At 40.5% G+C, this 17,916-nt stretch overlaps 2 protein-coding genes across 2 annotated transcripts; one reads left to right on the forward strand and one right to left on the reverse strand.

The window, feature by feature from the left end:
- Positions 1-1,285: 1,285 nt before the first annotated feature.
- LOC5519246 (substance-P receptor) lies at positions 1,286-3,360 on the reverse strand. Its single transcript, XM_032364039.2, has 2 exons — positions 2,955-3,360; positions 1,286-2,417 (listed from the first exon to the last, which is right to left on the reverse strand). Exons 1-2 carry the CDS (start codon positions 2,980-2,982, stop codon positions 1,330-1,332), a joined length of 1,116 nt encoding a protein of 371 aa, XP_032219930.2. The 5' UTR covers positions 2,983-3,360; the 3' UTR covers positions 1,286-1,329.
- A 2,482-nt stretch (positions 3,361-5,842) lies between these two features.
- On the forward strand, positions 5,843-8,282 carry LOC5519245 (delta-type opioid receptor). The gene has a single exon (XM_048733564.1). The coding sequence runs from the start codon at positions 6,439-6,441 to the stop codon at positions 7,537-7,539; it is 1,101 nt and encodes a 366-aa protein (XP_048589521.1). The 5' UTR covers positions 5,843-6,438; the 3' UTR covers positions 7,540-8,282.
- Positions 8,283-17,916: the final 9,634 nt, after the last annotated feature.

Below are 17,916 nucleotides of genomic sequence, written 5' to 3' on the forward strand. Positions count from 1 at the left end.
GTGTGTTGAAAACACAGATTTATGATTGATGGTTGTTTATAATTTGCGAATCAGATGTGAAAACTTTTACTGGGAAAATTGGTCCCCGCGCCTGAAATCACGCACTCTATGCATTTCAATGTCTTTGATGTCCGAGAAACGGTTGATTGGATCTAGCGTACTCTATGAAAGATCATTTTCACAGAGTTTTAACAGCGGTCAAAAAGATTTTCAAAACATCCTTTGCCGGTTCACATCGCTCAAGATGTGATCGCGCGTAAGACTCGTGTATCCAGGATACGTGAGCGCTAACCAATCAAAGGCGTATCTAAAAATAACTGCTTGTTTTAAAAAAAGCTTTCACGGACATCATTGGAAAATACCCTATACTGGGGATTCGTTCTCTTACATCATGGTCTCTTGAATAAATGTATGAGACATTATCAAAAATACAGGAGAAAATGCCTTGAAAGGGCCTTTTGGGCCCCTTCCAGTTAAAAACCCTGGCTTCGCCGCTTTTAAAGCTTCCAAAATGATAAACAAATATGGTAAACAAGTTAAAAGACTGTTATAATACTAGAAACGGTTTGAAAGAATTGATGATTACCCACCTATTTGAGGCTGGCGACCATGAAGACGCCTCTAAGCTACAACAAAAGGTTTATAATTTTGCAGCGGCGTAACCAGGAGGGGGCCGGCCCTTCAAGGCATCCTGTATTTTAGATAATGTCTCATACATTTACTGTCATTTTTGCTGCTAGAAGGGGTAGGGGGCGGCGGTCCCTCTTGGCCACCCCCTTCGCCACCCCCTTGGCTACGCCCCTGTTTTGGCGTTTTATAGTTGGCTCTTTTTACTGTTTAAAACACGACATATATATTTACTTACTTACTTTCAAAGTTAAACATAATACTTATGCTATATTGCCATATTAAAGTTGAACATATGCAGTTATATACACTACATTGTTAAGTGCTTAATTAGTTTAAGATTCGAGATGCTTGTGAGATCCGTAAAAAAACGTATTTGCATATGTCCCTGCTAAACCCAATCCCCTCCATTCCCTTCCCAGTCCTCTTTGAGGGTGGTTTAGATCCACGACGCCGGAAACAGGGAGCCCACTTCCGCACGTTCACCCGGAATTGTGTCCTGAAGAGGGCAGTGGGCGCGAGAAACTGTAAAATGCCGTTCTTAACCACCCAAGCTCACAGTTAGTGGTTTTTGGGTTTTGTGAGAAATTCTAATTAAAACACACGAAACTCACCGAGCAGTTAGAAGTGATCATTTTAATTACCTCTGTGAAGTTTCGTAAAATTCGGTCACCTGAAAGCGCGTGCGTGCGCAAGGCGGTATCATGTCGCCCTTGACTCGTGTGTGGAGGTAATCTTCAAAAGCCTAACACCGGACGGGGGGTTTGAAGGTGTAAGCGATAGTTCGTATGATCTTAGCGCCTCAGTTCCGTCAAAAACACTTCCGGTAGTGTTTGGATGTTCCCGTACAAAAGACGTTGGTTTAAAACAGCAATGTAATCTGAGGATTTTGATAAACTCGTCTCTAAAGCGCCCGTTGAATAGAAAGAGAAGGACGGGATTAAGAGCGCTGTACGCATGCGCGAGGACTATCGCCTGCTCTTCTCTCCGCGCCGTTGATTGGTAAACTTCCATGAACCACTCTATGTGGACCGGGAGCCAACAACCCACGAAAGCGAGGACCAGGATCACGAGCATGCGTAGAATACTCTGCTTCCTGTGACGCACCGCGCGCCGACTCGCGTCTGACTGCTGCCCCGGAATACGGCTAGACCATAATTTCTTTGCAATAAGAATATAAAGAATAGACATGACCAACACAGGAAGCCCAAACATTAGAGCGAATATAACGGTGTAGTAGACTTTACGTAGCTCGGGGTTTCGTGTACTGAGATTGTTAACGCAACGCAAACGCCCATGACTATTGTGCACTGTGTACAAAAAAGCCGCTGGAGCAGCCATGGCTACGGATACTGCCCAGATCATTCGAGTAACGCGGCGATTGTTGCGAGCTGTCACGACAGCGCGTCTCAGCGGAAAACAAATTCCAATGAAACGCTCAACAGACACGGCCATGAGGGTCTGTAACGAGGCTAATGACGACATGATAGATGTGCTAGCGGCCAGGCTACATAACAGGTTGCCAAGCAAACCCTCGACCCATTCCTCTATGCAAATAAAGTAAGACCATATTGGCATCGAGAATGCCGTTGTTATCAAATCCGCGATAGCCATGCTTGCAAACTGAGAACTGGTGGGTGATCTATTGCGCATGCGCCAGTACACAATGTACACCAGTAAGGAGTTGGTAACCATGGAGACGACCATAATGATGATGTAAGCCGTGTACAAAAGCGGTAATGCACTGCGCGCCTGATCGCCATGGAAGGTCGAGTTTCTGCTCGCGTTCACTAGAAACAGAATGAAGATCAATAATGGAGTTAAATATTTATCTTGTTTTAATTTATCTCAAATGATATCATTAGGTACTCTAGTTAAATTTAGTCGAACCCCCCAAAAATAAGAGAATTTAAGAAGATAGATATATGCAACGCATAATGAAACTCCTTATGGCCTATCTGCATCAAACCTGGAATGTATATACATAAAGGTATATTAAAATATTATAATTTTTATGAGGAAATAGGGCCTCATGTCGAGGTTCTTCAAGCTGTTGCGAATTTTCGACACATAATCTTGAATTCATGGTTCAAGTACTAAGCTTTAGCAGCCCAAAGTTTATAAATCTAGTCGGGCGGCCATGTTTTTCGACATGAAATCAAAAACAAGCAATTTCCCTTCACATTCTATATCGAAATATCTCTAGTTTTTTTAATAAACATCACGAAAATGTATTTCTGGAGCAATATTCATTTCGTTTAAACTTGAGATGTGGCCAAACTCTCAAATGTCCCTGAATGCAAGTGCATCACTCAGTACAAACTTACCTTGTTGTGAAGTTCCCACATCCAACATAACCACAAAAGAAAAATTCTCGCCGTCCCCAACTAACACCAACCAAATTGCTGTCTTTTGGGACGGTATAGTCGTGAAAGCAAGGAAAATATTTCCTACTAAACAGTTGATTATTCCCCAATAGAATGAAAATGTCAAGTTTAGCAAAATGACTAAAATCCGGCGACTCAAGGAAATTGATACCTAGGTTCCGGCAAATCGCGTCGAGTACTGTACACTTTCAAAACCGAGATTAATCAATTCTTAGTCTCACCCTTGTGATAAAACGTTTTTTGGAGGGTGCACTTGGTCGATCTTTTTTAAGTTTCTTAATTGCCCAGCTCCTAACTTCTGCAGAACAAAAAGCTTAAGGCGCCAGACTTAAAGGGACAGATTAAAAAGTCTTATTTTTTTTGTTGAAAAGGCTCCCTCTTGTAACGCAAATGAAAGCTACCTCAAGCTGAGCAAATAATTTTATCTGTCTTAGCCGACAAATGAATGATCAAATGCTTGGTCTGCTAAACAAACTAAAGGAGGGGGAGGGGGAGGGGGGAGGGCTGTAACACGAAGAAATGAGACAGAGTGGTCGGGCGCGTGGACCAAACAAAAAGATGACCGCCAGGATTTGACAGCCATAATTAATTTTAAAGTGTCAACTTTCAAATTGCCCTCGGTTAGGGAAACTTTCCTTATTTATAAAATATATCTCCTCTTCTTTTTTTGGACGGTAAAAAGGTGGATATTTATCAAACATTGCCCAACTGCTATAGAGAGGCCATAAACTCGTCTACCATATTTGCTGATCATCCAGGAAGCTTAGAAATTATTACACAATCTTATTTGAAAGGCTCGAAAGGCTAACTATTACGTGAATTTCACTATCTTAGAGCAGTTCAGAAAAAGGTTTTTAAGCGACAAAAGGAAATTTGATCAGGGAAATAAACAAAGTAGTTTAGCAGACGTTTCGAGCGTTGCCCTCTTCGGAACAAAAGAGATTCGAAAAAAAAAATTTTCCTCGAAATGTCAACTAAACTACTATGTTTTCACGGGGCGTAAAACAAACCGTCCATTACAACCTTATTTTACAGCTAAAGAACAAAGGGCATACAACGAGCCCCCCCCCCCCCCTCCCCCCTTCCCGAAACAACGATTTTATGGCATCATTTCCCGAAACACCGATTTTATGGCATATTTCGTCGTTTGGTTATGTTCTGATGCCGAATTTAAAAGTAGCTGGGGAAAAAATTATCTGTTCCTTTTTCCCAGGTGGGAGACAGGGGCAAAAAATTGTAAGGTCGTGTTAGCTTATATTCGCTTGATTTTTTGCATAGATGTTCCTTGTGTGATATAAAACAAAATAAGCTTTAGTACTTTTTGGTAGATAATCTGTTCTTGAGATATTGCAAATTGTAAGACTCTCGTTTTGTCTGAAATTGCCCGATTTGGGCGAAATTTGCTACTTTTTTCATTTGCTCAATGATATCTCAGGAACGGATCATCTACCAAAAAAAATACTAAAGCTTATTTTGTTTTGTTTTTTATGCAAGGAACCTCTAGGCAAAATATAAACAAAATGTAAGCTAAGACAACCTTACAATTTTTTTCTCCTGTCAAGGAAGGACCATCCGTTTATTTTTCCCAGCCACCATTGGTTAGGAATTTTTTTTTTCCCAGCGCAGCAGTGATTAGGCATTTTATTTAGCACATAAATAATTGCCCGTATAACCGATCGGGATGATTTTTTTCCCCAAGCATCTGCTCCATCGCCCCAAAAAATATTCTCAGCACAACTAGTTCGACTCCACAAATTTGCCAGCAGAATAAATCGGAACGTTTTTATTCTCAGCAACCGAGGGGTCTAACATCTTCCCAGCCAGCAAAAAAGGCAAACGGGCTGCTAAACAGATATTTTGCGGAACAGATCCGTTTTGTGCCCAACTAAGAAATAAATGTCAAAAATAAACTCGATTTATAGATATATAAAATAGCCGTCCCATATATTTAGTGATGCTCCCTCAAATTCCTTAAATATCTGTCAACGAGCTATACAATTTTTTACTAGTTTCAAAGGCTATTTTGCCAGGCACTCAATTTTCTAACTCGATAACAAAAGGATTGGGTTAGTTAAAGTTACAAACTCCTACTAAATACACCAATCAAACTATATGTTTTTGTGGGTATTGTGGTTTTTAGAAAAATACTTTTCTAATAACGCATAAAGCGAATCAATTCAAAAAAGATTCCTGAATAAAGCGTACTAATTAATTCTTTAATTTCTTTTATCGCGCCATTATGTGGCTATTGGTGAAGTTTGCAATAATTTTAAATAACAAAAACCGTGCATTTCAAATCGAACAGGTTGAGCTTGAGATATACCTTTCCTTTGCCTTCATTAAAAAAACAAAACAAAGTAGACAAAGCAAGACGAAGTTGTCCTCGCAATGGTGCAAGATTGGCCATCTGGCCCTCAGTTCTGTGTTGTTACCACGTAAAGTGAGAATAACGGGCCGAAGATAATTTATTGCATGACAGGAGACAAATAATCTTTCATTATTCATCATAACGGATTATATTCGAAGTTGCTAACTGTGGCCACTGCTTATCAAGTGGATAAGGTATTTGGCTTTATGATTTAGATTGATGATTTAGTTTACTTCTTTTTTATCTCTTTATTAATTATTTTCACAAGTATTTTTTTTTTCAAATTTATACAGGTTTCCAAGTATTCCATATAAGCTTTCTTTGTTTATTTGTGCTGTTAAAAAAACTGTAGAAAAAGTCGCACAAACATCGCTCAAATTTTCAGGCATTAAATTCTGAATACTGACAACATGGCAAGTGTTATAAATAAAATGAGAAACTAAAAAAAATGAGAAAACAAATTACACAGGTAAACAATAAATATTGGTTGAAAAGTGCGCTGGTTTGGCAAAAAAATTTCACTAACAATACAATTGATTTAAAGCTTTCAGAAATAATTATCTTAAATTGTCTGTCTTTTATTGCGAAAGGCAAAACTCTTGGAGAGTTCCAGAAGCTGAGCAGGTGTGAGGTGTTTTCATTTGCGTGGGTTATTTGATGTCTTTATTTGGTTTATTTGGTCAGCTGGTGGATGTAAAAACAGTGACAGCTTATCGCTAGACCGGTGGATGTGTTGTTTTTATGTTTGTTGTAGAAGGGGAGCATTGATGGTTTGTTTCTTTGCATTTCAGTAATTCCTGGCAATTTAAGAAGGAGGCTGTTAGTTCCTACTTTGGTTCATCATTTGGCTCCGTGTCGGATTTACAGAACGAACTGATGACAGCATAGAGTAATTCTCGGGAGAGATAATTTGCTTGGTGATAAGATAAAGGTCAAAAAAGTAACTCTATGTAAGTAAGCAACGGAGAGTTTTAATTCGATTATTCCATAACGCTTGTGAGGGATAATTTATTGGACAAACGAAAAAGACAAATTGTTTATTCAAGTACCGTTTATATGGCGACGGAGGCTTTCAATACGTCGTTTACAGGCTACAATTCCACAAGAAATGACAGTAATACCACGTTAACGGCGAATTACGGAGTTGGTCCCATTGGAAGCGAGGATATCAAGCTCATAGCTACCATATTCTTTAGTGTAATAAGCGCGCTAGGAGTGACGGGAAATCTTCTAGTCATCATTACACTGATTCGCTGGCGGGAAATGCGCACGCCTTGTAACTACCTGATCGCTAACATCAGCGCCGCTGACCTCATAGTCACTCTGATGCTGTCGCCGCTTAGAGTCGTGGAGCAGTACACTCGAGGCTGGATTTTCGGGGAGGTGCTGTGTTACGTGTTTGCGCCTCTGCAAGACGCTCTCGTCTCCGTGTCTGTGTTTACATTCACGGCAATCGCTCTTGAGAGATACCGCGCCATCATACACCCGTTCAAGCCAAAACTTAATAAATCTCAAGTAAAGGTTCTTATTGCGCTGATTTGGGTTTTTTGTTACTCGGGCACTGGTCTTCCTCTGGCTTTCTTCGTCACGTACGCCAAAAAGGGACAAGGTTACCTCTGCTTTGCCGCTATTCCAAAGGATTACTTCTATATATTTGCACTGTATTTAGTGATCGTCTTTATTACCTTACCGCTACTGCTTCAGATGGTTTGCTATGGCCGCGTCATCTGCGCCTTAAAAGCAAAAGACGCCATTCAGAAACATGACAACAGCGACTCTCTGGTTCAACGAGAAGTTTCCAGGCAAAGACTGGACAAACGAAGGCGACTGGTCAAGATGCTTATTGTGCTAATGGCTGTATTCCACGTTTGTTACGTCCCACGTGGGGTCATCATGCTAATAACCGAATTCGCGCCATTTCTGAGGCATTCTATCGCGTTTGCATTCGCCGACATATCCACCATGTTGCTCTACTATATCAAGCACATCATGAATTCCATCATCCTCTGCTGGATGAGTGCAGACTTTCGCGGATGTTTCGCAGGAGTCTGCTGTTGTGGTCAGCGTAAGGAGCATGCGCGAATGGGATCAGAGCGGATAAGGCTGACGTCTGCGGTGAAGGATAAGTCGGCGGACTCAGAGCAAAGCAAACTGTGAGCAAAATATTGGCTGTGGCTTTACTATGAAAAATCAACCCGCTCTAGCTGCAGAGCCAGAACCTTTTTGGAAGGTGCTGACAAAGATTTAATGCTTACAAAGACTGTGGGACATTTTAATTTTGACGCTTAATTGTATACGAGTCATGCAAAAGTGCGGAGGGGTGATGGGTTTCCACCTCGTTGATGGGGATCGATTTGTATTCTTTCGCAAGGATAGTTTTTGAGGTGTAATCTTAACAAACCAAAAGCTTTGACTGACGCGCAGGAATAAACACTGTTGTTGTTTTTGAAGAGTGACGATGCCAGCGCACCTGCTGACCGCAGTAGTCATTAGATACAATAAAATCCCTTCTCTAATTAGTTATTTATTGCAGTGAGAACGAAATAAAGGATTGCACCATTAGGTGGCACGGATCGTGCCACTTGATGACGAAAACAGAGTTCTCAACAGTATAGACAAGGGTCGGACCATGTGATAGTTGGGGCGGGGGAGGGGGGTATGGAGGAGGACTGTTGCTCGATTTTTTTTCTCGGACAGTGTAGCTGCCCGATTTTTTTTCCCAAAAGATGTGACGGGTTTTTTTCTGCCAGTCTTTTAAAATTACAATGTTTGCACGATTTTTTAAGCCTTGCTCGAATCTTTTTTGGGAGGGAATCAGCCACCCCCACCCCGTCAAATGTCAATGGTCCGTTCCCCTAATGTAATCTGTATAAAGACCAAATAAAAAGGATGTATGTATGTAATAGTAGTAGCGTGTCACTCGCCAAGCTCCCCCCCCCCCTTCCATTCCCATTCCCTCGAAAAAAGCAGTATGCTGGGTAAATTTTTTCAGTGCGCATGCTTGAATTTTTATATTGTGGAACTGTTGGTGTCTGGTACCGCTGGGTAATAGACGTACTGTCCAAGTGTATATTGGTAAAAATATCAAGAAAATTTAGACAAAAATTGTCGTGTTTGCCAAACGCGTTCACTTCCATATAAGGAAACTAATATATTCCCTATTTGAGGCAAACAGCTCACATTTCTAAAAATGTCATGGTAGTTACGTGATGTCTACAACATTTACTTAGTTAATTGCGCCATTTTTCCGTTCCGACATCACTTAGTATAAATTGGCGCTAAAATTCAGGAATAGAAAACTTCTCGGATGCGAGTGAAAACGCGAAAAAACGGCGCGTTAATCGTACAATCCATGGATTTGGCTAGCGGAGCGCGTAAGAATACAATACATTTAGTCCCAAAATCGCATATAAGCATCAATGGGTTGGGGCAAACAGCTCACCTTTTAAAAAATGTCATGATAATTTGAGGTGATGTCTAAAACATTTACTTTCTTAATTATATTCTATCGCGCCAAAATCGCGCTCTCTGTATCCAGGTGGCCCAAGAGAAAGTACTTATTTCTATAGTGAGAGTGATACAGGGACTGAATTCTAACTTTCGCCGAACAGCGCTAAACGGCCCCAAATGCTTAAAGGGGCTCCTGTTTCTGTATTACCAATAAATCTTATACATGCAAGCTGTCAAAGTAGTCCACATTCTAGACATAAGGCAGAGTTGCTATAGAAATTGGGATAATGGCAAGCCGCAGCAACTTTAACCCATTAAGACCGTTGGTTTGCCTGCGATAGCACCAACATAACTAAGACCAATCTATGCGTTTTTCATTTTTGATACCCTGCGTTTCAGAGCAACATAGATCTATCTTAGCTCGCCTGAGAAGGAATGACTCATAAAATGTCTACTCTTTCCCTCTCACATTTCCGTCGACTGTTCTTATATTTAATCGCTGGTGTGGCTCTTGTATCAACGATTTTACTGACACACTTTAAATTTCAAAGATATAGGAAGATAGAAAGCGAGTTTTTCAACCATACAGAAATAACACACGACTCGTTCGTTTTGGCGCACCCCGGACGGTCAAACTTGACAAGTTCACATCTTGGTGCCGAGTTTGCGCTTGTTGTACCACACAGCTTATCTCACTCAGAGGAAAACTCTGATCTCGGATTTCTCAGCAATAACGACCTTGAAACCGTGTTGCAGTTAGGGAAACTACTCCAGTCACATCCTGAATTCGACGGCGCTAGTGGTTTACCTGAGTCTTTACGGGGTCAAGCCGAACAGCTTTTTCCAAGACAAAAAGAGGAGAATCCAGCAGATTCATTCCAAGGATTATTCAATAAAACATGGTGCCAGTTTACAAAGAAAATGTGGAGCGTTCAGATTAGAAATTGCGGACGAATTCGCACAGTCGATAGTAGTGATATTGACACCACGAGGAGGGTCTTGAACGCTACTGCGCCACGTGTCTCATCATATGTCTTTCAGCAATGCAACATTCTCAGAGGAGCCTTCGTGATAAGGAAGGAAAAGTTCAAAACTATTAACAACTGGAGACCTTTGTATGGAGAACTAGGAATACTAGACTTTTTCCTACGATCTGGAGGTGATTTTAGAATGGCCAAATTTGGAAATTTGTTTTTAAGTGATGACCTACATAAAGTCGATAGAGGTATTCAGGAAGGGGAGTTTAATTTTTCGGACCCTGCCTTGTTTGGCAATGATCATGGTGTGCTACGAATCGTACAGGAAGATCGCATCGAATGGACAGATTGCGTAGCAAATGGCCGCATTTGCAAAGAGGAACCTTACAACAAAACAACGCCACTTCTTCGTCTAGGGATGCCAATATGCTGTAGTGTCGTACTTGACGAGATCTTGAGAGATTTGGTTAACGTATTTCACAAAAAGGGAATAAATTACCTGGTACTTTATGGAACTCTAATAGGGGCAATGCGAAGCAAGACAATCATTCCTTGGACAAACGATGTTGACATTGGCTTACGTAAAGAAGATTTTAGAAACACCACTTTCTTTGGTTCGCTGCAAAAATATCTCGGTAAAAAATATTTGGTGGGAATATATTCGGGCATGCCACGAATGTTACCTGTGTTTCAACCTTATACTAAGCTCAGCGCGTCTCCTTACAACAGCGGGTTTTGCGAAATGCAGCTAAAGGGGGAATTCTTTAGCGACGAGGTGATCAAATCTATTGCAAACATGCTACCGTTAGGTACTTTGTGGCGTAGATCGGGCTACCTTGACTTTTACGTTACAGGAGATAGTTGGTGGAACGGTTACTCCACTGTTGAGATTAACGGTATGAAATTGGTTACGGTCAAGGATCCCCACGGTTTTCTAGTGGATCACTACGGTAAAGATTATATTGTCCCGTCAGTAAAAAACGAGTCCTGGAACGGCTTCGAATCCTGGAAAGGCTACGTATAGATAGCCTTTCCATTAGGTAGCCTTTCTCATTCCTCATCTTTCATCTTCTTCTGGCCTCTTATGGGAAAAAGCAACTGCTGTTTTTGTGCTGTATAGACATGTCCTAAAAGTTAGATTCATATTAGAATGGGATTTAATGACAAGTTCATATATAAGTGGGTAGAAATAGTTTTTCTCATCATCATCATCATCACCATCTTTATTTTGCTCATAATTCTGTTTCTTTACATAGGTATATACTAAAGGATAGAGATCTATAATTTCTTACAAGTAAAGTAAATGAGAACAAGTTCGAGCAGGGAAGCTAAATAAACTAGTCAGTTATCGAGTTAGCTTCATTCAGTGACTCAGCAATCAAGTAGATGAATCTATCGCAAGCATGTATTCCATGCTAGTCGAGAGGTTCTACTACTACTAAGTTTATCACCATGGCATGGTATCCCAGGCCAAATGAATTAGAGTGCCCTCTTTTGAATGTTGTTGATAGTGTTGACCAATTTGTTTTTAATATTTGCGCAACGGCAGCTGTTTCAGTCTATATGAGATATGGCCTCATTGCTAGACAATTTTGTTGGCAGGACGCTGAAGTCGAAAGGGGAGTGTCAACCCCCCCCCCCCCCTGAGGTAAAAGCTAGTTTATTTTTATACTCCAACAAGAGTGACTGGCATTTCTAAAAATGTCATGGTAGTTACGTGATGTCTACAACATTTACTTAGTTAATTGCGCCATTTTTCCGTTCCGACATCACTTATTATAAATTGGCGCTAAAATTCAGTAGAAAACTTCTCGGATGCGAGAGTGAGCACTGAAAACGCGAAAAAACGGCGCCTTAATCGTACAATCCAGGGATTGACTAGCGGAGCGCGTAAGGATACAATACATTTAGTCTCAAAATCGCATATAAGCATCAATGGGTTGGGGCAAACAGCTCACATTTTAAAAAATGTCATGATAACTTGAGGTGATGTCTAAAACATTTACTTTCTTAATTATATTCTATCGCGCCAAAATCGCGCTCTCTGTATCCAGGTAGCCCAAGAGAAAGTACTTATTTCTATAGTGAGATTGATACAGGGACTGAATTCTAACTTTCGCCGAACAGCGCTAAACGGCCCCAAATGCTTAAACGGGCTCCTGTTTCTGTATTACCAATAAATCTCACACATGCAAGCTGTCAAAGTAGTCCACATTCTAGACATAAGGCAGAGTTGCTATAGAAATTGGGATAATGGCAAGCCGCAACAACTTTAACCCATTAAGACCGTTGGTTTTTTCTGCGATAGCCCCAACATAACTAAGACCAATCTATGCGTTTTTCATTTTTGATACCCTGCGTTTCAGAGCAACATAGATCTATCTAAGCTCGCCCGAGAAGGAATGACTCATAAAATGTCTACTCTTCCCCTCTCACATTTCCGTCGACTGTTCTTATATTTAATCGCTGGTGTGGCTCTTGTATCAACGATTTTACTGACACACTTTAAATTTCAAAGATATAGGAAGATAGAAAGCGAGTTTTTTAACCATACAGAAGTAACACACGACTCGTTCGTTTTGGCGCACCCCGGACGGTCAAACTTGACAAGTTCACATCTTGGTGCCGAGTTTGCGCTTGTTGTACCACACAGCTTATCTCACTCAGAGGAAAACTCTGATCTCGGATTTCTCAGCAATAACGACCTTGAAACCGTGTTGCAGTTAGGGAAACTACTCCAGTCACATCCTGAATTCGACGGCGCTAGTGGTTTACCTGAGTCTTTACGGGGTCAAGCCGAACAGCTTTTTCCAAGACAAAAAGAGGAGAATCCAGCAGATTCATTCCAAGGATTATTCAATAAAACATGGTGCCAGTTTACAAAGAAAATGTGGAGCGTTCAGATTAGAAATTGCGGACGAATTCGCACAGTCGATAGTAGTGATATTGACACCACGAGGAGGGTCTTGAACGCTACTGCGCCACGTGTCTCATCATATGTCTTTCAGCAATGCAACATTCTCAGAGGAGCCTTCGTGATAAGGAAGGAAAAGTTCAAAACTATTAACAACTGGAGACCTTTGTATGGAGAACTAGGAATACTAGACTTTTTCCTACGATCTGGAGGTGATTTTAGAATGGCCAAATTTGGAAATTTGTTTTTAAGTGATGACCTACATAAAGTCGATAGAGGTATTCAGGAAGGGGAGTTTAATTTTTCGGACCCTGCCTTGTTTGGCAATGATCATGGTGTGCTACGAATCGTACAGGAAGATCGCATCGAATGGACAGATTGCGTAGCAAATGGCCGCATTTGCAAAGAGGAACCTTACAACAAAACAACGCCACTTCTTCGTCTAGGGATGCCAATATGCTGTAGTGTCGTACTTGACGAGATCTTGAGAGATTTGGTTAACGTATTTCACAAAAAGGGAATAAATTACCTGGTACTTTATGGAACTCTAATAGGGGCAATGCGAAGCAAGACAATAATTCCTTGGACAAACGATGTTGACATTGGCTTACGTAAAGAAGATTTTAGAAACACCACTTTCTTTGGTTCGCTGCAAAAAGATCTCGGTAAAAAATATTTGGTGGGAATATATTCGGGCATGCCACGAATGTTACCTGTGTTTCAACCTTATACTAAGCTCAGCGCGTCTCCTTACAACAGCGGGTTTTGCGAAATGCAGCTAAAGGGGGAATTCTTTAGCGACGAGGTGATCAAATCTATTGCAAACATGCTACCGTTAGGTACTTTGTGGCGTAGATCGGGCTACCTTGACTTTTACGTTACAGGAGATAGTTGGTGGAACGGTTCCTCCACTGTTGAGATTAACGGTATGAAATTGGTTACGGTCAAGGATCCCCACGGTTTTCTAGTGGATCACTACGGTAAAGATTATATTGTCCCGTCAGTAAAAAACGAGTCCTGGAACGGCTTCGAATCCTGGAAAAGCAACGTATAGATAGCCTTTCCATTAGGTAGCCTTTCTCATTCCTCATCTTTCATCTTCTTCTGGTCTCTTATGGGAAAAAGCAACTGCTGTTTTTGTGCTGAATAGACATGTCCTAAAAGTTAGATTCATATTAGAATGGGATTTAATGACAAGTTCATATATAAGTGGGTAGAAATAGTTTTTCTCAGCAATCAAGTAGATGAATCTATCGCAAGCATGTATTCCATGCTAGTCGAGAGGTTCTACTCCCACTAAGTGCATCACCATGGCATGGTATCCCAGGCCAAATGAATTAGAGTGCCCTCTTTTGAATGTTGTTGATAGTGTTGACCAATTTGTTTTTAAAATTTGCGCAACGGCAGCTGTTTCAGTCTATATGAGATATTGCCTCATTGCTAGACAATTTTGTTGGCAGGACGCTGAAATCCAAAGAGGTGTGTCAACCCCCCCCCCCCCCCCCCCTAGTGATGAGGTAAAAGCTAGTTTAATTTTATACTCCAACGAGAGTGCCTGGATTCTTTTAAGGGTTATATTATCTGTAAACCTTTGAAAGTAAAAGTCTTGAATGAAGAAACTCGACAAGGCAAGTCAGACCATAAAAATTTGACGAGGGGACGATCTTTCGTAGTTTCGCATTTAACTTATCTGCTTGTGATGAGCTAGGGTCACTATTCACGGAATAATAATTCGACTACATTAGCGTTTGTTATAGCTTGTTTTTGCGATTTTTGGTTCACCGAATCACAGCACAAAGCCTAAAATACGAAGAAAACCAAACATTACGTAGCAAAAGGAACCAAACCCAACCATAGTTCTACTCGACATTTCAAGGCTCGCCTAAATGGGGATATACGAACGAAAAGCCCCATTACAAAAAACATCGAAACTTACCGGGAAAACGGGAAAACGAGTCGTCCAGACACGTTTTCTCGTACCAAATTGCAGTGAAGCGCAGTCCCGTACCAAGGGGGGGGGGGGGGGGGGAAGGTGCACTTTTGGTTGACAAAACTAAATAGCTACTAATAGCACTCTGGTATGTAGTCAAATCCGACAATAAACGTCCCGTGGAGATACTGCAAAGGCATAAAATATCCCTTTTTTTTTTTTCGGGGGTGGTCAGATTTTTATCAGAGAACTCATCCCCCCCCCCCCCCCCCCCCCCCCCCCCCCCCCCCCCCCCCCGCAAATTAGGTCCAGTTTTTCGGATTTCGCACCACCCCAAGAAAAATCCTGGGTACGGGCCTGAAGCGTTCCTTGACGTTTGGCAGAAAACGACGATAAAGTCTTTCCATTCCGATAAATAACTACTACCTACATCTGTTAACTGTAAATAGTTCTATTGAGTTGTAAAGAAATTTTGAAAATACACTTGCGAAAAAGGCGTGAGCCCTGAGAAAAAAGCTGCTCACAACTTCGCAGAACGAAGGTCACATGGCGGCCATTCAAAGCACATTTTCATATTAAGCCTCGTTTCCATGCTCAAAAACCGTGCGCGCGCTCTTAGTGCATTAGGTCTATCAGTTTCAATATTTGAAAAGATACTGGGAGTACTGTGGTCTGCTTTATTCGAGTACCCTGCAGAGTGTTTTCGGTTGCAAGGTCCTTGTTTTGATGTCTGTGTGCTGTCATCCTGTCGCCACTAAGGACATATCAGTCTCAATATTTGATAAGAGACTGGGAGACTGTGGTCTGCTTTATAGAGTACCCTGCTAGTGCTTTTGTTGCAAGGCCCTTGTTTTGATGTCTGTGCTTTAAGCACATCCGACAGTTCAAAGGACAAAAACTCTGCTCTAATTTCTTTTAATGGCTGTTTTCCTTTGCATAATAACTTGTAGGATATCTTTTTTTCGCTCTGAAAGTTGTGCTCTATCTAATATCTTATAGTCCCTTTGCTATTGTAGTTAGACTTGTGTTAGAGTGTGCTATAAAAATCTTTGCAATGTGACCAAAACCCAAAGAATCAGAATCAGAATCTGTCTATACCTAGCAGCAGTGGGATGTATGGTGGATGGGGTTTATCGACTAGCGTCAAACGGCTTAAAATACAGCCGCTCACCGACAAAACATGAAAAAAGCTAGTGACTAGCAACAAACAGATATATACTGACTACTTACATTTTATTTGTTTCCCGTATCTTCCTCTACTTCCATCGTCAATCTACATAAATTCAGGCATTTGAGAATCTGCAGCAAGCATTTCCTGTTGCATCAATTTTTCTGTCAATCATTTACCCATAATTTAATTATTAATCAATTAGTTATTAACAACAAATAATTTCTGAATAATGTTTTATCCAGTTTATACATAAAATCTTGTACAAAAACGAATACAAACTTAAATTTACCGACTACTGACAAATACCGATAATTCTAAGCGACTACCGACAAGTTTATGGAAATTTTAACTGACTAGCAACAAGCAGACCCCCTCACCATGGTGATAGGTTGCTGTATAAGATACCAATCCCAATAGTCCTAGCATTGGGCACGCTTAATTAGAAATACTTTTACTTCATCTCGTTTGGAAGTTCGTAATAGGCTGAGGTAAAATCAAGTATACATCCATGAGCGCGTTAGAATACAACAAACTTGATTCAACTAACCTCACGGATATACGTTGGTTACGGCACCCAAACTGCGTGACTTTGATATAGCAAATTGTTGACCACTAAGATTGAACATCAATTTTAGTCCATGTTTGCTGTGTTAGAGAGAGCTTGTCCCAAGCTATAGGATCTATGGACTTTAAAGAGAGTCAAATTCCAACAAAGGGCATTTTACCCACGCCCATCAAGAGATATTATATAAACGATCTAAGCCATCTATATTGAAATAATTTCCTATAAAGTATCAGTATATATAGCTCTTGATTTTAGTATTTACAGATATATATATATATATATATATATATATATATATATATATATATATATATATATATATATATATATATATATATATATATATATATATATATATATATATATATATATTTTCCTCTCATTTCGATGTTTTGGTTGTGGCCCCATATTAGTCCGGACTTCGTTTCCTGAGCTAGACGGTCTCCGACACTTTATTAAAGTTTATCATCATCTATGACCAAGCTTTATTGATTAGGGTAAGTAAGTAGCGATACACCCCTCACTTCCGGTGTCAAAAGCAACCATACAAGCTCCGGCCACGCCATATATGGGCGATGTCCGTAGATAATCAAGGGCGCACAGACTTCCCTGTGTTTTTTCCTTTTCGTTCTCTTTTACTTTTGGAAACAGTCTTGATAATAATCTTGCCGATGTCGATCTCTTTATCATCAAATTGTAGCTCCGGCCACGCCATATATGGGGGCAGCCTCCTAGAATCGACGTTCTCTTGTTCTCTTTTGTTTTGGGAAACAGTCTTGAGAATGGTTCAGCAGACGTTTATCTCTAAATCATCAATTTGTAGTACTCAATTAAACATAGATCGCTGTGTAGGGAAAGGCTTTATTGCCATTAGTTCCTATTAGCGAGTTTAAAAAACATGGATGAAAATAAAAGAGTAACTCCTACACAAGCCTGTCAGTGTGGCATGTATGGATTCTTCACTTTTGACAGGCTCAATAACACTGATGACATTTTCTTTTCGAATTACCTTGACTTGTCGACAGTGTTTGAGTTTCAGAAAAGCGCCTCATACTGTGATCTAGTGATAAGTAGCGGCACATTCTAAGGCTCAGGTGGGATGCCACATAAAGGCGATCGAATGGCCCTATATTATCCAAATACAAGTAGGTGGCGAAAGCGTAAGACAACAGGCTTAAAAACGCTTTCGAAACAGTTAATCTTCTACTGGTATAATATTCACAAACCAAAAAAAAAAGACAACACAACACGGTATTCTTTCTTTTTGTGAAGCGCGCCATATTGCTACGCAATTAGACCTTCTATCTCCTTATGTTTGCACTATTTTGCGCTAAAGAGTCAGAACAATAGAGTCATGGAAACAGAACAAATAAGGCATTTGAAAAGGAAGCAAACAGCATATGCAGAGTTTAATGCGTAGGGATATTGTCTGCTCTTTCTCTTTTATCTTATCTTTCTTTCCTCTCTCTTATGGACGTACAGACTAAATATCTAATCGTTTTTGTATCGAAAGAACATTATATCTTT

The sequence above is a fragment of the Nematostella vectensis genome, chromosome 10 (assembly GCF_932526225.1).
Source record: "Nematostella vectensis chromosome 10, jaNemVect1.1, whole genome shotgun sequence".
In the NCBI taxonomy this organism is placed as follows: domain Eukaryota; kingdom Metazoa; phylum Cnidaria; class Anthozoa; order Actiniaria; family Edwardsiidae; genus Nematostella; species Nematostella vectensis.